Source organism: Podarcis tiliguerta (assembly GCF_965153285.1).
Source record: "Podarcis tiliguerta genome assembly, chromosome: 1".
Classification (NCBI taxonomy): domain Eukaryota; kingdom Metazoa; phylum Chordata; class Lepidosauria; order Squamata; family Lacertidae; genus Podarcis; species Podarcis tiliguerta.
This window is the reverse complement of record NC_139534.1, coordinates 22,844,157-22,865,933: the sequence shown is the minus strand read 5'-3', so window position 1 is coordinate 22,865,933 and position 21,777 is coordinate 22,844,157. Positions and strand designations below refer to the sequence as shown.

Sequence of the window (21,777 nt, the reverse complement as noted above, 5' to 3'; positions counted from 1 at the left end):
GCTTACCTGGGTGTTTCCCCCCTCCCGCCCCAATATTTTATTCAAGTTGGCACCCCTGAAATTGCCTAAACCCTGATTGGCAGCGGCTCTGCATAGCATCACAGAGCGAGGCACTCGGGAATCGAACCTGCAACCTTCCGCATGCAAAGCCTCGCTTGGCAGGACTCCTCCTGCTGCTGCTCTCTCTTTCCTGCCTCTTGCTCTCTGATTCGCGGTGTGTCTGGCCTGGAGCAACCAAGGGAAGCCCCCTTGAAGGTCACAAAGGGCCTTGCTGCTCCCCAGGAGGTGGAGCTCGACTGGGTACCTGCGGGGGCGCAGCTGCTCTTCTGCTTGGAGTTCTGGCGGGACTCCTTCATCCACGGGAAGATCTGCTTGCTAATAGTGGCCGCCGAGCCGCCCGAGGCGTTGGCTCCGCCTTTGCCCTTTTTGGCGGGAACCGAGTGGGCGGGGTTGCTGCTGGGCGGCGAGGGCGACGGCAGCGCGGGGGGCGGAGCCTGTTGCTGAGGCGGCGGTTGCTGCTGCTGCTGCTGTTGCTCGGCTAGGCCCGGCGGCTGCTGAGGGCCTCCCTGGGCGCCTCCGGCGGGGCGCATACAGCTGCCGCTCAGCTCGGCGCTCTTGTGGGCCGGAGGCGCCCGGATGGCGGCGGCGGCAGCTCCTTGGAGCGAGCAGGCCGAGCCTGGGTAGTCGGTGTCCAGGGCGGGCTGGGCGTAGGGCTGAGGAGGGCCCGGCGGGTAGCCGTAGGCGTCCGCTTTGCTGTAGCCGCCGTAGGCCCCGAAGAGGCCCGCGTTGTCGTAGTAGGCGGCCTTCTGCATGGTGGGCTCCGCCGTTGCCAAGGCCTCGGCAGCCCGCTCAAATAACATGGGCCGCCGCCCACCCCGTCACGCGGCCTGGCCTCCCTAGCGCCACGGGCCTCGGCCAGTCGCTGCCCCAGAAGCCACCTGGAAGAGAGAAGCGGGATGGGGGCGGGTCGCAGAGACAAGAGAGAAACGAGACAACCGTCAGCGAGGGAGCGGGGAGGGCGCGCGCCTGAGGGGAAGAGAGGGGAAAGCGGGAGGTGGTTTCCTCACACGTTGGCAACTACCTAGGGGGGCAAAGGGCCCAGGAACAGCTGCCCTCTTATACAAACACGCACCCCATTGTAGTTTCACACACACACACATTTCCCATTCCAAATTCACCTTCACAACACACACAGACACTCCATTCCAGTTTCACCTTCTCACACTCCTTTCCAGTTTCGCCATCACGTACCACACAAACTCTTCCGATTTCACCTTCACACGCACAAATACATGCCAGCCATATGTTCACAAGGCTACCTCATAAAACACTTCCGTGGCCTCATTTGGCACGCCTCTCATAAGTCTTATTAATTGTTTATTAATCAAATTAATACACTGCCCTCCTGCAAGATCTCAGGGCGGCTCACAGAATAAAATACAAGATAAAATGCGAGTAAATAATTAAACCAAGACATCAAAACAATAACTCCGCCTTTCCATAGACATATTTAAAAGGCTGTGGAATATTAATCAGCCAAGGACCTGGTTGAAGAGGAGCGTTTTAGCCTGGCGCCTCAAAATATGTAACGAAGACACCAGGCGAATCTCCCTGGGGAGAGCCTTCCACAAACCAGGAACCACTACAGATCTCTTCATACGTTCATGATCTATACTAGGGCCAAGCGCACAGGCTCGGGCACGTTCTGATCATATGGCACTCTTGACCGCGCCATGAAAATCACACACACGTGTACACTTGGGTGGAATCCAGAGGCAATCCGTGCACCCCCTCGCCCCTTCTCAAGCGTGCACAAAACGGACAAAACCAGAGGGCTCTGCGAAGGCAGTCACATGGTGCTGTATCGGAACAGGAGCAAACTTATTTATAATGCTCACAAAAACAGTGGTCCAGCTGTGTTCTGAGATTCGAGCGATCTCCCCAACAGAGGGGGAAAGTTGCTTTGTCGCACACATGCATACACACGATCTTCGTACCCGTTCTCCCTTGCCAGTAAGGGTCCATAGGAACCAACTCCTAGGGGCCGAGGAGGTCCCTTCAGCCCCCCAGTAAAATATTTGAGGGAGTCAGCCCTCCTCCCAAAGTTGATAGAAATTGTCATTTAAACCGTGTATGCGCGCCATGTCATGTGATCAATTATGTGGGTCGGGGTTTACCTGCGGCCCCTTCCCCATATTTTATTCAAGTTGGCATCCCTGTTTCCAGGGATCTGAAGAGTGGTTCAGCTCTAGCGTAGCGCCCTAGAAAAGCATTTTGTTGTGGCAGGAAATGCGTAAGGCCAGGAAAGTAGCATAACTCTGCACAGAACGGTAGTCTTTATATTTCTTCCCTGCACACAGTCCCCATCCCTCACGGTTTCTTTCACACATGCACCACGTGGTAAACAACCCTCATACAGTATCCTTGCATCGCCTCTTCCGCTTGGTCCCTTGTCGGAAATCCTGCCCAGCCCAGACTATCATATGACTCCCCCTCTCCCTCATCACTGCTCCTCCCTCTCCCCTAGCAAGAAAGTAACTGGGTGCCCTCTCCTGCCAATTCCCACGGACGGTTTTTGCACGCTCTCACAATTAGCAATGCACCCCGCTCTTAAACACAGTTAACCGGCGTGCAAGATCCATTGGAATCAATGGTTTTCTTCTCTTCCAGGTATAGGTTTCGAGAATCGGGTATAAAAAAATGAGTGGCCCAGAGCCATTATACCACAGTGGCATGGGTTTTGAACTCTTGCACCTTGATGGAGAGCACAGGCAGCTGGAAGTGTACAACTCTGAAATAAATTGTACCGGCCTCCAACTAACAGTGTACGGGGTGGGTGACTCTACAACTAAAGGGAATGCCCAGACCAAGCCGAATACAGTAATGGATAAACGGGTCTCTGACGAGTTAGGAAGGCATAGATCCTTCTGTACAATGTTCCCTTTGTCCAGCTAGGGTGAGGAGGAGTGAAATGTTTGCCCCTGATTTCCCAAAAACAGAGTGTTAAAGGATGGCTTTTCATAACTTTATTTTACTATTACAATAAACTGATGTTATTCCCAATGTAATGGGTGTGGATGTTTGTTTTTTAAAGGAACAGGTATTTTGCAAAGAAGGAAGAATTCTCATTTAGCTTGGCGTTCTAAATTACCTTGGATCAGCTGTTACAAAAATAAGTTTGTTCAAGTGATTTCTAGCCTTCAAATTCTTACTGCTTTTCCATATATATTTTTACGGTGCTCGAAAACCAAACACTTCTACAATATTATTTTCTTCTACTATATTATTATATATCTCTTTATTTTCCCGGAGGCATTTTTTATGTGATCTACATTCGATCCCTGTGCCATTTTGGTGTAAATATTAACCAACATTTTGTTGTTGTTCCTTTTTTGTCTCTTCACTCCCCCACCCTTGGGGTTTTATTTTTTCCTCAAGTCACGCATGCGCGCGACTATTTGTGAGCCAGGAGTGACATGATGGATTGAACCAGAACTGGAACCTGAAAAACCAGAGAAAATTCCATCTCTATTGTAAATCCTGTCTCTTGGTGTTTTGCTTTGTTTTTCCTGGGAAGATTTCTACGAAGTTAAAGTGTAACTAAGGGCATTCAATAACTTTCATTTGCAATATAAAGAAGAAATACATAGGTCAGCTACCTTAGCTCCTAGTCTTTAGAGATATTTCAACTAAGGTTTCTTGCAGATTGTTTTGACGCAAAAGCTATCTAAAGTAGAGAGAAGCGATTTCCAGGGCAGGGTTTTTCGCTGCATAGGTCTCTTGTTTGTTTACTACCATGCAGGAAAGATTCCTGGTTGGGGAAATCCCTTATTATTGTATTATGTAGCATTAGATCTCCACTATTTCCTGTATATAAAACCTGCATTTTGTGGGTGTTGGAAGAAGGGATTGTTCTTCAATTATGGCGAAAGACCACTCCCCCCCCTTATTTTCTAGATTCTGATGAGTGTGCTTAGACATATCTGTGGCCCCAAATATAAAAATATGTGTGCGGTGCTCAGAGTTATGGGCTTAGACTGGAAAAACTTGGGTTCGTTTCTCCATTAAACCCAGAAGCACCCTGGGTAACTTGGGCCAGCCACTATATCTCAAACTAAACTAATTTATGGGGAAATTCTGGAGATAAAATGGATTGGGGAATGTATGGAGACCCAAGCTTTTAGGAGCAGAATTCAATAGATAAATAGATAATTGCTTATCAGTGTATAGTTTGGATACCTTGTATGATGCATACAGTATGTTTTTAATAGGCCAGTCCGTTGATTTTACATCTGTGCTTAGAACTGAGATGTCTAGGAAATATTTTCTGAAACTCCTAATTTCCAAAGATGAAAAGTGTCATTTGCAATTAGTGGGTTCCTAGCACATCACTTATAAATGTACTCCTCAGAAATAAGACCGAATTAATTCAAATTAAATTTATTCACAAGTAAGTGATAAACAGTCCAATCCCATCCTTGTTTTATTTAGAATCTCTACTGAGTTTGTATGGGACTTTCCCCTAACAGTTAAAGTGTGCACTGAATTGCATCTTTTAAGATCACAAGCAGCAAGTAGTTGTCGGCTCCAAATGCTGTCTGAAACGCTACCCCCTCAAGCAAGTTTGCTAAAGGATGCAATTCATAAGCCTTTGAGCCTGAAGGCACAATTTCCAATTATTTAATTGTGTGGTTACAGCTTTCAACCCCTGCATTTTTGGACCCCAAATAATCCTATGAAATTAAACTCTCTGTGGGAGCTGACTGAGTGCTGGTGAATCTGGATGTTTACATCTGAATAAATCAGCTTATGATCACAAAATGTAGTGTTTTGATAATGACACCAGACAAGCTGATGTCTGTCACTAGCAGCCTCCCCCAAACAGTTTTGCATTGTTTGTATTGATAGGATATCTTACTTTTCACCTTATATGTTTTCTGACTCCCCAATAATCATTTATGGATGTCATAGCTACAACTTAATTTATCACACAACATATTTATCATAAAACATTCCTAATTACTATGTTTTCTCATCTTTGTCATAATCTACTACCCTTACTTTAACCTACAAAACATTCCAGGTGCCTGCATTTTAAACTGGAGAACAATAGTTGGGTGGATTGGTTGGTTTGGACACATTTTGGTTCTTTCAGTTAGGTTCCTTACAGTGTAATCCTATACATGTCAGCTCAGAGGAAAGACCTTTTTAGGATAAATGATAAATGGTTCCTAGGTAAGGCAGTATTAATTTCAGCCTAAGAGTGGTGATTTTTTTTAAAAAAGGCAACTTTAAATAAAATACAATTTAGGACATATTCCATATATCCATTCCACCTCCTTCAGAAATCTAAAATATAGTGAGCACTTCTAGAAGGGGTAGCAGTGTTAGTCTGTTACAACAAAAACATCGAAGTCTCGTGGGACTTTTCAGGCTGACACATTTATTGTGGCATAAGCTTTCTTGGTCTTGAAGTCCCCTTCATCAGATGCATGAAGTGTTATCCTCAAACACTGGAAGAAATTTATATCTATAAACACATACGGTTTGTTGCAAAATGCCATGAAATACAAGAAGGATACGGATTTGTTAATTTTTAACAAAGATGAAGAAAGACCAATAAGGAGTTACATGATTTCCTTCCATGTATCTAATCACGTTGAATCACTTATTTATTCACGGATGATCATCTATAATCAGAAAGTTCAACCCTCAGCCATTTACAAATTCACTGGTAGTCTGCTCTGAATTGTTTTTGTTTATTCCAACCCAGCACCCTACCGCTGCCTTCTGCTTCATTCACCAAAACCAGGTCTCTCCCAAATAGCGCACGAAGCCTTCAGAGAGAATATTGCTGCAAAACTGAGGAGCTTTATTTCTTTTCTGAAATACCAACGGCTTGTGAACTCTGCTTGAACCTAACAAGGAGGCAAAGGGCCATAAATCACATGGACAATGCTCTACTGTTTGGTGGCTCATCTTTTTAGATCTACACGCGCGCGCACACACACATTTTCTCCCTCTTTCCTTATTTTCTTTCCTTCCCCTCTCTCTTTTAAAACAACAACAACAACCACCACCCTAATGGCACGTTTTGCTGTTGCCAGGATGTCATACGCTAAAAGCAAGGGGGTTCTTTTCGTAGGTAACACCCAAGCACTTAGTGGTTTGGCCCGAACTGTTTACAAGCTGCGTGGGAGGCAGAGCAGAGAGCAGAATTCGCTCCCGAGTCTAAGGAAGCCACAAAATATCCGTGCCCGTGTTTCGAATTTCCTTTTGCAAGCATCTAGAGAGGTTAACCTTGTCTGAACCGTTGTGCTATTAGGCAGAGTAATGGATCCCATTGTTCCCTTACTACTACTCTCAATCCACTGCGAGGAATAATCTCTCCAAATCAAACTGACTACGGGGCGTGGGGGCGGAGAATGAGAGTCTCAGCAACTACCTACCCCCTTCCACACACCCCTCTCTCTCACACACACACCCCACCACCACGCACAAAACACCACGTGCCCCAGAAGAGCCCCAAACTCCGCTTCTGACAAGTTCCCGGGCGCTGACAATTGCGTTCGATCGGATCCCCAACCCGCATATTCATACGAAGCAAGTCCTCTACTAATGCGTCCACTACACTTAATTCTGCTGGGGATCAATACCTAATATGATCCCGAATAAATAAAAAGCAGTAAGAGAGAGAGAGAGAGAGAGAGAGAGAGGGAGGCCGGAGGAGTGGTTAATAAGCAGCCGGAGTTCTCACTGCGCATATCAATGCACCTGTCACGGTGCTGTGTAGCAAAATTTATGACTTGCTGGCGCTAGGGCAGTAAACGCTTCAGTAAGGAATGAAAGCAGCGAAGGGGGGAAGAAGAAGTAGGAGAAGGAGAGAGAAAGAAAAAGAAGGGGGCTGGTGGGGGGGGAGGGGAAAGACCTGGGCACGGCGGAGTGTAAGACAGGCTGCGTAGGAAGGGGAGACAGGCGAAAGAATGCCCCAGTCTGCAGAAAATTTCCCTTCTCTTGCAGCCTACGAGGGGGCAGATCAGTATATAAAAGGGCCGAGCCGTTGTCCTTTTGGCGCTTTCCCCGCTTCTAAAGCAAGGCTGATATTTACACCGCGCCGTGGCAACCTCTAAGTCCAGGAGAAGCCCTTTTCTACCGACGGAAGGACTCTCCGGGTCTTTGCTGGGAAGAAATGCAGGGTTGAACCGAGCGATCCGCTGCGGCCGCCAGGAAAGAGCCTGAGGAAATGAGCTATTCTTCGAGGGAGGGGGAGAGAGAAATGGGTGATGGATGTAAATTGACCATAACTGCCATATTCTATCACCGTCCTACTGGATCATTTTGGCTATCACCGCCATGCTGGCAGAGGCATTGTGTATATTCGGTGTTATGAGCTTGTACACAGGAGCTCATGCGTTATGATGATATGTAGATGCTTCTCCTCTTCCTTCTGCTCATCTGTTTGTTTCCAGTAACTCGCAGTCTGCAACATAGTCATGCTCTCTCAGTACATTGGCTCGAAGGGCGTATATATACAGTGTGTGTGTGTATATATACTGTATATATCTATCTATCTAGGCATAGACTTCATCTGTAGCCTTGGGGAAGACACGTCGTGCTGGGAAGAGAGCTATCTTAACACTAAAGATGAGCTTTGCTCACATATTAAGAGCTTCTTGAGCAAATCTACTTCCAGCGTAACTGTGTTGTAAACCTCGAGTTGGGGGAACGGGGCATGATCCATTAAAAACGGAGCACGTTAAAACCCAACAGTGTTCAGCGCCAGATATTTGAAATGCTTAACTAGTGCGGAATCATGACTACATTTTCCTCCAGCCTTTGGTTTCATGTCCTTAGACGGTCGCTGGCATCTGCGTTTTGTGGGACCGAGCAGGATCCTTGTGGTACAGCTTCATCAAAGGCTTTTCCTAGCCCACCACCATCTTTAATAATGATCTACTGAAGCGGCATGATAGGATATCAATTCTGCTTAGGCAAAAAAAATAACCTCCGTGGCAATAACCTTTTATCTATGTACTCCAAGTATTTGTTTGAGGCCACTGAATATTAACAATTTTTATTTTTTATTTTTTTGAAAATCGATTGTCAGTTACTTTATATCATGTGTATTAGTGCTCCTAGGGGGATGAACTGCCAGGATTCCCCTCCCCCCCACACACAAATACACGCTTCCTGCTCCATTTAAAATCCATCATCTACTGGTATACCTCACGTGGAGAAAGAAAAGTAACAAAGGTAGCCGAAACCATATTTTTTAAAAAACAAAACACTCACCACAGTTACGTTTTTTCTTGTACTGTATTTTATCTGTAACACTTTTGATAGGCTCTTCAGATTCCTTTGGAAAAAACGTGGAGATGTACCTGGAACAAAGGGGAAAACTCAGTGGATCCAGCCCCCCCCCCCCGCATTTTTAACCAGGGGCATCATAAATAATGTATATATTAGGCAGAGCTATTCACTCTTACATGTATAATGCAATGGGACGTGCTCCCAGATAGGTGCGCAGTCCTCTTTGACTTTACGGTTTTAAGCGGGTTTCTTTTTCTTTGTTAAAAATAATGTCTAATTTTCTTTTTATTGAAATATTATACCAGAAGTGCTGGGGCAACTTTCTGAGCTTTGGATATACTCTGTGTGCAAATCTACACAGAATCAGAGTCACACGCATCCATGCACACACACATGCCTTTCTCTCTCTCCCCCCCCTAATATTTAACCATTTGGGGAAATAAGGAATTGCAGAAGCCCTGAACTCAAACTTTCAGAATCTTTTTCACACGCACAGGGCTCCATAGCATCTCTATGTGCCCGGCTGAGAATGGAGAAGAAATACCTCCCCAAAAATTGTAGTTGTTGTGAGTAGCAACTTTACAAGCACCTACAAAAAGTGGGTTTGGTGTACTCCAGCGCCAGTACACCCCGCGCCCCAGAAAGCCATATGCATCAGGCGTATGAAGACAAGGAAAATAGGATTGAAGGCAACAGCATTCTACTCCGAAGAATGGAAAGCTAGCAGGGAGACCCCCGCGCCATAACCCGAGGCTCATGCATTATGTATGGATGTAGTGAGCTTGGGTATGTCACAGGGAGAAAAGCCCGGCCATCACACACCCCTTCCAGAATCTTAGCAGCCCTTCTGCACTTTTCACATGAGGGCTGCTCCATGCAAGACGCAGCCAGATTATTATTATTATTATTTTGCTGATGCTAAGGAGTGATTTACCCACCCTCCCTCCCCAGAAAAGCAGCTCGCGCCATTAATTTGGGGCTACCGTTACCATTTCGCATCGGAAATCTGCCAACTAAGAACTTTGAAGAACATTAACAGAGCTAGTAGGTAGGGCAAGTGGGCAGGCGGGGGGGGGGGAATCCCTCCTCGATGAAGCCTGGGTCATTATAAAGAGAAATATCTAACAAGCATAAGCCTTTGAAATGACCTTTGGCTTGTATAGCAATAACTCACCACTTAATGAACAACCAGTGGAAGCCCCCTCCAAGAGCTGGCAAGGAATCGAGATTCCAACTTTTCTTCTCTTATCCCTCTCCAAGCCCAACTGGGAAGCAAAGCAGCCCCTTCCTTCCCTCTTTCCCCGAGCCACCTCTAATTTATGCCGACAAAGTGGAGTTTGTGGGGAAGTGGAGCTGGCTGGTCACACACGATGCTCTAACCAGGTCTTTGGTCTTCCAAGGCCTGTGCCCAGCAAACGTCTTATATAATACATCCACGTGGGCGGACGTCAACTTTAAGTGGTTTTATTTATTTTTTTCGCCCTAACCCCTTTAAAAACGCAGTTCATTAGAAATAAGCCGTGCCTCTGTGCGTGTGTGTGTGTACAGTATAAGAAGAAAGCTTAAGTTGAAGGGGGGGGGGTGTGGTCAGCATCAGAGAAGCCCCTGAGCTGAAGGATCATTATTTGCGCATACAAAAAAAGGCAGACATTGTTACCTGCTGTTGATTAACGTGGTAAGTTTTCATTTTGTGTCTAATTAATTATCGACTTCTGAATCCTTCTACAGCAGCAATAAGACAACGCAGAAAGAGGCTGATGGGAAACTCTCTCTCTCTCTTTAACAAACAAAAGAGTAAGCAAAAGCAAATGTTTAACGGGCTAGTTTGGGGTTTGTTTTGATGCGCAAACTGTCGCCCGAGTTTCCTGTCTTCTGCCGCAGCCTTGGGCGCCTCCTGAGCAGAAGCGGCTTCCAGAAAGAGACCTCAAGCCTGAGCTCTCCCCCAAGGGCTGTCAGGGATTTGCTGAGACCCCAGGGCCGATCTCTGAGGATTCCCCAGCGCGCGCCCACTCCAAGATAGAGAGATGATTGAAATTTTAGGTGAAGTTCCAAGCAGGCGACTCCTCCGCCGCGTAAGGAAATGAAATGCCGCTTGTCGTAATTGGATTCAGCGGACTAACTTGTCAGGCCCGCAGCTTGGAGGCAAAAGGGACTCTAAAGGTGCGTGGAATGAATGGGGCGTGGGGTGGGAAAGTCGCTTGCTTCGAAACCTCTTCTGATAGAGACCAGCGCAGAACATTTACCAAAGTGCTGCTTTCTTCCCCTTTCCATTGTTTAGAGAAAATAATACGAATTAACACTATGTGTAGGATGTGCGGGGTGGTGGAAACTTGAGTGGGTGAGCGACAAAAAGATCATGTGTCTATTCATTCCTTTTCTACATGGTCATACGATGAGCTGAAAGCAATGCATTACTTCCTAGGGAGCAAGTCCCACTGAACTTAGTTGGACTTAACTTGTAAGTGAACGTCCATTAAGACTGGGTTGCATGAGCAGAACGCTGCACGCTTACGATGCAGCAAGTTTTCATTGAAATCAGTTCGATTTTTCCAGGTAAAAATGCTGTGGATTCAAGAATATCGGGATGCCATTGGCAGTGCTAGCTGTAAATTCCCACTGAAATCATCTAGACTGAAATCCAAGTAAGACAGCGATCCTTTCCTTACTTACCTGGGAGTGATCTGCATTGAGTTCAATGTGCAAGACTGCTCTCAAAGTGAATTTAAACCGGAGTGGCTTTTAAGGCCCCTGATTTTAAACAGGATCGAGTTTCTTTGGATGTAAAGAAACGGAGTAAAAGACAAATGAGCTATCCACCCACTCGATATTTTTAATAATGTGATCCCTGCTTGATGGCAATTGGCCGCAGTCCAGCACAGAGCTCAGTACACCTGTGCTGCAGTCCCAAAGGCACCTAGGGAGTAAGTCCCGTTGAATTCAGTGGGATTTACTTCCGAGTAAACAGGCTGCGCAGATGCGGCTGCACTGTTCGTTACCATATGTGGGATTGGTTGCGCCTAACCCTGATGAGTTGTAGCTCTTATTTCTTTCGATTATGGGGTGGTTCATACACACGGGCAGATACACAGACCCTAGGAAACGCCGCTGTAGATGGAGCCATTAAAAATATATCAGAAGTATAACAAAAAAGTGTCCCCCCCCCTCTCCCAGCATTTTGCTTTTGTTTGTTTCTTGCGGGAGGGAACAATTCAGAGAAGGTGACAGATTCATTGTAAAACAAACGCGAAGTATGAAGGGCGAGTCAACGTTTCCAGAAAGAGCCACCAGAAGCAATAGGCAGTGACACGATTTCCACTAGCTGTGTTTAGAATTTATATATATATATATATATATATATATATGCATGTGTATATACACACACACAGTGAATGAGAGAGAATTCCATTAAGTCTGACAGTCCGAGGCTAACAGAGCAGTCTAGAGCCATCGAAATGCATAGGATGCTTGCCATAGGTCATGAATCCTAACCCAAACTGTTAGTTTTTGGTTTCTTGCTTGAACACAAATATATGTCTTCCTCTGAATTGCCTAATGGAAAATCCTCTTTCCCCCCCACTTCCAGGTCACCCCAGCACTTGATGTCTTGGGCTGGGGAAATGCAACGCAGAAAAACCCTAAGTTTACTACTACTACAGCCTCCACAACAACAAAACATATTATTACGTCTAGACGTGCATATATATAGTTCTATAGCACGTTCTATTTCATCTCCCATTACCGTGGTGGTGGGGAGTGGGGGGCGGGCAGGGGAAAAAAGGGATCTGGGATTCAGGATTCCATCTTTGTTCAAGCTCATGCAGTCGCTTACCTGTATCCTAAAACTGTCCTCTTCGGTCAGAAATTGCGCGCTTTCAGCTTGCAAGATATATCCTTCCTCCTTTGTTCTGCAGACAATACACTCCTAAACCTGATCTTGCGGGTCTGCTCGAGCATTTCCATAGACCAGTATTCCCGGTAGAATATATTTTTTCAAGAGCAAGCCAAGATTGCAGCAGCTCCAATAAAAGAGGGCGAATGGATTCTGAGTTCGTTAGGTTTAATAATAATTTCGAAAATCCTTCACAATCAACCCCATGGAATAAAAAAATAAAGCCAGCTGGTCAAGCTTATCGTTTTGCTTTGTTTGTAAATAACAAGCGATGAGGCCACATACCCATAATCTTTTCAATGATAGCTATATATATATTATCTTTAAAAAAAAGAGCCGCCGAAGAAGCCTTCGGTAATAAGAAAAACAGGCGCTGCCTTAAAATATAAGCATATTTGTTCACGTGATCCTGAGAGAGGAGATGGTTCTGATTAAGGCTGGAACTTTCACTGGGGTTATCCTCTGTAAATCCTCCCCCATGTATCCTCGGTCTAGGTGGCTGCGGAGCTGGCGTGGGCTAACCCACAGGGCCAAAGGCACCCACAAACCTTCCTAGGTGGGGCGGGGAGCGAGTCGTAATAACCTGCTCTAGTCAAGGTGTCCATTCACCGTCCAAGTGCCCAGGGGCATAACACACACAGCGTAGTTTTCAGAGCCCTCTTTAGAAATCCACATTGGCTCCATCACCTTAGCAAACTATTTCACAGAGTAGGTAGGGATGGTGATGAGGAGGAGCGGGCGTGGGGGGCGGCGGCGGCGGGAGGGAGGGAGAGATTGGGGTTGAGGTTGGGGAGGGGGTTTGCAGACCTTGTCGGATATTCGCGGCAAGTTGAACCAACATCACAGCAAATTTGGCTCCAGGATTTCTATAGGGTTATAATAACCCGCGATCAAAACGAATTGCGGGGGGGGGGGGGCTCATGTTAATAGTAGGGGTGGGGCTTGTTCCCCATTGCTCCTCAAAATAATAATTATAGTTTCATAATGAAGGAAGATGTGTGGGCTTGCCTTGCTTTGCTATTTCTGTAAAATCCACTGACGATAGAGGGTGGCTGTAACTCTGTCCTAGTTACCCTTGCACTGTACAGAATAATCTCGTTCTTTTCACCTTTTTTGTTGTTGTAGGGGACAAACAAATTCGGCAGAGTTGGGTTTGGTCTACGATGAAGGTTGAAGATCAACCTTGTCTTCATTGCTTAATAGAGAGCTCCTGGTGTTGGGGAAACATCTGATCTCTGTCCTGCAATCTCTGTCCTAACTCTCGCTTGTATTTATGTCTGTGTAGAAACCTTCTTCAGATACAACCATCTCGCGAGTTTGTCACACAAATAATGTCCGAAGCAAGTCAGATTATTGCGCAGCGTTGTTGTTACTATGATGATGATGATGATGATGATGATGATTACTATTACAGCTCTTTTGTCTGGTGTCTCTAAAAGTAACTTGGAGCTATAAAAGCGCCCAACCTAATCTAGAATCTCCTAAGATTTCATTAGCATCCAAAGCATGGGGAACCTGACTGTAATGTATTACCTTACAATACGCACCATAAGTGTGTGGTAGCATTTATCTAAATTACTCTGCTTTATCCTGACTTCGCAAACCAGTCTTTTTTTAAACACACACACACACACACACACACACCACACACACGGGGTGGGTGGGTGGTGGAAGAGGAGATAAATTGTAGTCCTGTTATCAAAGCTCAGGCAGAAACTCATATTCAAGAATCTGCTGTCACTTAAAACCTGCGGGCGCAGGATCCAACCGCGTTTTTTTGCATTTCTGGAGTCTGACTACATGCATGCTTACAGGGGAGTAAGCTCCTGAATGTGAGACATAATTCCAGGTAAATCCCAGGTACTCAGGATTGCACCCCATTGCCTCCGATGGTTCCAGTGGGAACGAAGCATATGAGCTAAATTGGGAGCTCTCTACTCTTCCCTGTCAGATGTCTCTTCGTCTAGCTGTAAAACCTGACGGCGTCGGAAATAAAAGCTGGTTCCAAAAATAATTTAACCCTAACATACTAACAAAATCAAGCAGAGATAAAAGGAATAAGGATGCTGAAGAAGAAGCGGGAGAAGCGACTTCTAAATATCTTCGGGGGTGGGGGGGAGATCGCACCTTCCAGAAGGGCCACCTATAAATTATGCGGCTAAAACAAACAAGCAAGCAACAACCCTACGAAATTAAGGCTGAAAACGCTGCAAGCCAAGTGTGAAGCTCACCGAGAGGGCGGGAGGTGAGGGGGACTCCCAGTTTGGCCGAGATGTGCCTCCGTAAAGGATCTAAGGCTTTTTCAGTCCAAGCATATGTTCATAGAGCAATAAAATGGAAAGATTTACAGTCCTTGATGGGCCTCCTTCTTTCTCTTTCTCCCCCTTCCACGTCCTACCACCCCTCCATCACACACACACACAAACGCAGGCGATCAGCATCGCACCCTTCCAGGAATTACTTACGATGATTTATAACAATAAACCCGGCAATTGTCAAGCTGATAAAATATACTGGGCGATACGCAGGAATCAGCGTTATCATTAAAGGGCCTTTTCCGTTTAGGTTCGGAGTTTCTTTGCCTCTCTCCCTCTCTGTCTGTGTCTCTTGCTCTGTCTCTTGTGTAGTTTGGGATTCTTTCTGGGACAAACCAGAAAGATATATATATATAAACTTTGCTCGTGTCTGTGCGTGCGCGCGCGCCTGGACGAATTCGGAAAGAGCAAATCTGATTCTTAAGTCACTATCCCAAACCAAAAGCATTTGTCATCTTTGAATAATTGAATTAATGTGTTATTGTTTGAATGTATAATTCATAACGCAGGAAACTCTGTCTTTGTCCTGACACATAGCGGAAGTAATAAAAATATGTATTATTATTATTATTATTATTATTATTATTATTATTATTACACAAGCTCTGCAAGTAACGCGTAAGAAAGACCACACCGCTTGCCAGAAACAAAACAAAGCATTTCCAAACAGCCAAAGGCTTAGGAAGATAGCTCTTGGCTTTGTGATATACACACCCATATATGTATGTGTGCCTATGTATTTGCGTGTATAGTTCTATCTATGTGTACACACACAAATGCATAGACAGACACAGGCACTGCAGTTCAAAATTCCCATTTGCTGAAGCGAGTCTTTTCCCCGCCACCCAAAACAAAACAAAACCCAGACTGACTGGCTGGGTGTCTTCTACAAAATATTCAATGCCGACTCCAGTGGGACTGTCCCCATCTTCAGGTATCCCACCCCTCAATGGTTCCAGAACGCCATCCCTCCCCGCAAATATATTGCCAAACGGAACATCTGAAAACACCCACGTCTTTGTGTGACGGCACCATAGTGTATAGCCTAACCGGGTCGGGAGGGTGGCGGCGGTGGAGTGCCCTTAGAATTCATTATCTCTTGGTTAAAGTCTGCCTTGGGTAAAATTTCAACTCCGTTTTATAGCCTTCTATTATGACGCAAAGGGAAAAAAAATTTACGACCCTCGCTTGAAAAGAAGATCAGGGCCTTTTCTCACCATTTAAGAATGGGGCAGCAGATGCCCTGACAGCTATCATTGTTCCCAGTAAGATATAAACAACCAGTAAATCTTCACCCATTTCCCCACACAAGCAGCTTTTGGCCAGACCTCCTTTCTCTCTCTCTCTCTCTCTCCTCTCTTTCTCTTCTGCTGTGGAACATAGAAAGATCCTTTCCTTATTCAGTACCAGAATATCTCATAATAAAGAGTAAACATTGGTGTGTCTCCCTCCCCCCCAATATGCCTACTACAGCTTCTGACTAGGGCAGAGTTGCAAATCAGGAGGAGAAGGGCCCCTATTTGTCAAACATTTGACAGCTAAGTTCATTAAGGATTTCGAAATATAAAAGGAAAGAAAGAAAATGTGTACCTACCAAGCTCCGCTTTCTTTCTTTCTTTTATTATTGGTAATTTCCCCCCCTTCGGCTGTAGCCAAAGAGCTAGGTGTGCATAGAAAGAGCCTGCGCCCCTTTGTATATTATATTCTTGGGATCTCTTCAGTTTTCAAGTCTGATAGAGTCCTTTGCTTGGCAGATTAATGACGACTCCGTGTTTCTTAAGGGACGCGCTGAATTAATTATTTCGCCCATCACGTGGTCAGGACTTGGAGAAAAATCTATTCTTATCATCTTCCTTGCACTTTGAGAGGCTGTCTGCTGTGACTCTTCCCTAGCAAAAGATGATTTGGGTCTACATGGTTAGATTTAACCCTCTCCTCCTCCTCCTCCTCCTCCACCTCCTCCACTACCACCATCTTCCTGACACACACACACGCACGAAAGAAAATAAAAGAAATGGGGGGGGGGAGAGAGCTTTGGCAAACATGGCCGATGGAAGCTACTTGAGGCGCTCCATTGAAAAGTCCCTGTTTACTATACTGTAGAGAGGATTTGTTCTGGATCCTGCCTCTCCCCCCCCCCAGCCCCGCCCCGCTTCCGCACCATAAGGACTAGCGGCGAGGCAATATACAAACTGGAATTGATGGCAACGGGAGGAGCACAAGGCAGCTGAGAAGCCTTCAGCGTAAATTTGTGTCCTGAATCTTTACCACTCGTGGCTGTGGCGGTGCGCTGACAAACAAACACACAACAATCCCTCATCAGTCTCTCCTGTCTAAAGGGGGGGGAATCATACTTCGCTCCAATACATGGATGGGGGTTCCTTGTTTTCATTCTTCCAGGCTGGATGATTTGGTTTTGGACTCCAGTTTTGGCTGCTCTTCCAAGAGAAGACAAGTCAACATGTGTAAAAGGGGGAAGAAGGCGGGGGAGCGGGGGGGACGGGACAAATCAAAATATATCCGATAAAAATAGCGCCATCGACCTCCTAGACAGATAAATGCTTTATTGCTGTCAGGGGTGTTTATGTCGGAAGGAAGGAGGAGCCTTTCATGTTAGAAGTCTACAGGAACTTTCTGAGTGCTCCAGTCGTCTACAGATTGATTCCTAAGGAATATAAGATAATAGGTTCCTAGGAACAAAAAAAGGGGGAGGCCTGTTTCTATCTGCAGAGTGTGGACTTCAGGTTTGGGCAGTTATTCCTCCACAGAATGATCTGACTCATATACAGTAGGCTTTCCCAAACTTGGGTCTCCAGCTGTTTTGGACTACAATTCCCATCATCCCTGACCACTGGTCTTGCTAACTAGGGGTGATGGGTGTTGTAGTCCAAAAGCAGCTGGAGACCCATGTTTGGGCAACCCTGCTATATAGTAATACCACCTATCACACAGAAACAAGTACGATGGGTCCAATTGACCTTACCTTCTACCAGTTAACATAGCAACAATAATGTGGGATAAGGCTATCAGTGGCTACTAGTCAAGATGGCCATGTGCTATGTACTATCATTGGTGTCAGAGCAGGTATGCCTCTGAATACTAGTTGCTGGGAATCTCAAGTGGTGAGAGTGCTGATGCAACCAGGTCCTAGCAGTGGACTCCCCATAAGCCTCTGGTTGGTCACTGTGAGAACAGGACGCTGCACTAGGTGGGGCTTTGGTCTGATCAGCTGTTATTGTGCTCTTAAGTACAACAGAAGGCAATTTATATCAATGTGTTGAAGGTCTCCATTTTTGATCGTGACTCCTGTGTTGCCAGCACGTTATTAAGCCGCATTAATTCTGGAACTACTCCATTCATCAACTGAGTGAGACTAATCCCAACCCCATTAAAACTGTTAAAACCATTAAAGCCAAGGTGAGTTCTGCCATACTTTTTAGTGACATGTAGGTTACATCTCTGTTTTGTGGATTCTTGTCTAAAACTGCAATCCTAAAAAAACACCTGGAGAATAAATACCACTTATTAGTGAATTTTGCTGGAATTCTAATATCCAAATTCTGTGTGTGTTTACTCTCAAGCAAGTGAGTTCAGTGGTGTTCAATTAAACATATGTCCCAAGTAAGCAGGCATTGGATTTTCAGCTGGGGAAAAAAACACCTATTATCCATTACTTATAACACATCCACTACCCAGTTACCTGGGAGTAAGTACAAATGAACCCAATGGAACTTACCTCTAAAAAGACATGTACAGTATAGGATTGCATTTCTGGGAAGCAATTCACCTGAGAGCAGGGAAGGCAAACTTTTTAAGTCTGAGGGAGTGTGTGTGTTTGCATCTTTTGCCAATCAAATATGAGATGTGGTGTGTAGAGCAATGTACCATAGTATTCAAATCTTGTATCAGCCATGAGCTCATCAGGAGGCCTTAGGGATGCCATCACCTTTCATCCTCAGGCTCCCATCTGTGACATTTAATAATGATATTGGCCTACCCTTACAGCTACTTGTGTGCCTTACAGTGTATCAATACCGAGAATACAACCACCCACTATACTCAGAAGTGAGTATGGGTTTTCAGATTGAGTCTTGATGCCCTAAAAATTGACTAAAAGGGTTTAGCAATAATTGGCACTCTAATCTTCAACACACTGGACCAGATCCAAAGAGCTTAATTAATCTCACCTAGGTGCTGTGTTGAGCAGGAGGAAAATTGTTGTTTTTAAGTTGGGAGAGTTTGCATACAAACACACACAAAATGCTTTCAAAATCCCTATTAGCTTGTTATGAGATTGGAGGAGGGCCTGCTGTCTGAGAAAGGCCACCCAAGCTGCATAGGCACTTAAGGAAGTAGTTACAAGTTTTTGGGGATCATGGCGAAAACTTGGAAGTAAGTCCCACTGAGATAAGTAGGATACTGTCAAATATATCTGATAATATTAAAGGCTTAGCAAAAGAGAGTGAAAGGAGGCAAAGTCACAGCCTATTTTAACATGCTGTCACCTATTATATATTTTTATTTCCCCCCTTCCTTTCTCCTATTTTTGTAAACCATCCTAGGAGCCTGGCTGAAAGGCGGGATAGAAATATGTAAAATAAATACATTTAAATGTAAATGGCGGTTGCCACAGCTTTTGAAACACATGCCCCCCTTCCCTATCCACAATTAATCAGCCATAATCTCCACTGAAAACAGTGAGGTTTCATTCCAAAACTGACTGTGTCCCTAAATAAATTTATTTGGAAGCAACTGCAGCTGGGATTAGTGAAATTTACTTCTGAGTCAATATGCTTGAGCTGAAAGGTCCTATGCAAACTTACTTGAAAGCAAGCCTGTGGAGCCCAGTGGGTTTAATATAAACATAATTGGGTTTCCAATGTAAGGCAGCAAGCCTTTGCACCCTTACTTGGAAATAAGCCCTATTGAAATCAGCGATACTTACTTCTCAATACAGGATAGGATAAGATAGGTTCTTCCTGCATACTTCATTAGCTACTGTTTGTAGAGTTCTACTATAAGATGGCAAACATGTCAAGGGAGGATATTAGAAGATAGCACGCCTCTCTTGGGTCGCTATCAATTCAAAGCTTTTTTGATTGAGGTACAATAGAATACCAGTATTTATTTCGGTGTGTGCGTGTCAAACATGTATGCTTAAAAAGGACTTAGACGGAAAACAATTTGTATAAATAGTTCTTTAATCAGAGGCAGCAAAAAAACATTGGCAAAGTCTAGAAAACATCTCAGGGTCACAACTGCCGTAGAGACAACGCAGCTTAATCACAGAGGTCATGGTAATAATATACAACTTTGTGTCTCCAAGGGGAAAAGAAAAGATTCCCCTACAATCTTCAGTGTGGTAGCAGAATGATCTCTGCATAGTTCAAAACAAGTACCATCATTATAATCACTTTCATCAACAACTCCACTCACCCCCAGGAAAGTGAGAAGAGTTTGTAGGAAATGAATGGGATGGTAAGGTTGTGTGCGTCGTTTTCTTTTAAAATCATTTTTGGCCAAATGTTTACATCAAGCAGAAACCCTTTGATACTCTCCCATCATTCTCTTTCAAGAGTGGACCAACATCACTGCGACCAAGATTTAAGACTTCAAGAAGAAGAAGAAAGAGCTCAAAGGGGATTCCCCCCCCCCCAACACAACTTTAAGAGTTTGAACCAAACATTTGTCCAGAGGACATTTACATTACAAAAGGACTTTGGCCGAGTTCTGCCCCCACCCCTTTCTTCTTCACACGTTCTTCAGTTCACGTCATTTGGGTTGGGGATGGATGAGCTACATTGTGAAGTCAAATTTGTCCTACTGACAGCCCCACTGGAAACATGTTTACTCGGAAGCAAGTTCCACTGGGTTTAATAGGGATTGTTTCCTTGCAAGCAGTGGAGCATTACTGCCTCTTCCCTTTTGCTAAACCAACCTTCAGCGGCAGCGTGGCCATATTTGCCATAGATTGAGCCCCATTGAAATCAGCGACACCTACTTCTGAGTAAATATACAAAGGATTCGCGAACGCAATCCTGAGCACGTTTAAGGAAGAAGTCCAGGCCAATAAAGCCGATGGACCAGAACTTCCTAGTGAAACGTGTTCAGGATGGAGAGACGCGCAGACACACAAAGGAAATCCATTTTCTCCTTCCCTCCCATTTCCCAGATTATGCCGACCAACAACAACCTTACTTACTTTCTAGGATATTACTCTGCGCGGTTACTAGAGAATACCCCACTGAACGCAGGATTTACTTCCGAATCAACGTGCCCAGGGACCCGACGTTTACTAAGCCCAGCGAAGCTCAGGCAGTCTTGCCTTGGGCTTTAGACTGCAAGGAAGCTAGGCTTGTTGACTTCTCTTTCCCAAACAACACGCTTCCATGGGACAAAACGACTCAAGACAGGCCATATGTAAACAATGGTTGGTTTCCCTGTTTTTAAATCAATCTAACCTAGAGCTTGTGTTGAGAGGAGGATTTCGAAAGGGACTTGATGAAATCTGAGCACAGTGAAAATCTGGGGTTAGGGAGGATGCTTCCCCGCTTTAAAAAATAAAATAAAAATGATTTTAGGGTTTAGATCTCCAAATTTGAGGCCAGGTCTTGACAACAAGCCCTGTTTTTCTCTTGGTCCTTTTTTCGGTGCCAGCAGAAAAGGAAGGGGAACTCCAGGTCCAAGAGGTTAAGGGTTCAGAGGTCATTCCTCCCGGCTGAAATACGGCGAATCGAAGGGAGGAAAACGTGTCCTCTGGATGAACCTGTTTCTACAATTTAGCCCGAACTTCAGTAAAATACCTTTTCAGCCTCTCAACGTGAAGGCGTCAGAAAAGAAGACGTCTCCACTATGTATGAACTGGGCGCTTTTTGTCATAGACAATGACGCGCAGTGAATGCAGGAATATCCATCTTTAATATCACGGACGGGCAGATATTCAAGGGGAGCCCCCGTAAGAGTCTGAGAAGTAGACTCAACTAAATAGAGAGAGGAGAGAGAGAGAGAACAAAGAAGGGGACCCAACACAAAAGAACACAGCCTTCTAAGACCCCGATCCTAAATACCTCAAAGTAAGCCCTACCGATCGTCTAAGGACTGTCTTCCAAATAAGCCTGCTGGCTTACTTTGGTGGGAAAAAAGCACAAAAGAAACTGCCGTGACTTCCATGATCCACTACATTAAATATGTGCCTCTCGTCCTATTATTTAGACACATCCATCTCTCTTCTTCTCTCCCCTCCCATCTCTTTTTTCTAATCAA

The 21,777-nt window shown here is 45.0% G+C and overlaps 1 protein-coding gene across 6 annotated transcripts in view; it reads right to left on the bottom strand.

The window, feature by feature from the left end:
- HOXD3 (homeobox D3) overlaps positions 1-21,777 on the bottom strand; it is a 51,243-nt gene that overhangs the window by 6,049 nt on the left and 23,417 nt on the right. For 3 of the 6 annotated variants that reach the window (XM_083411554.1, XM_083411558.1, XM_083411555.1), the window contains one exon: positions 305-938. In XM_083411554.1, coding sequence (XP_083267680.1) covers positions 305-860 — 556 coding nt within the window. In that variant the 5' untranslated portion in view covers positions 861-938. Of the gene's footprint in view, positions 1-304; positions 8,502-9,484; positions 11,607-12,139; positions 12,217-21,777 lie in introns of those variants that run through there. The other 3 variants (XM_083411557.1, XM_083411559.1, XM_083411556.1) reach the window with 3 other exon arrangements.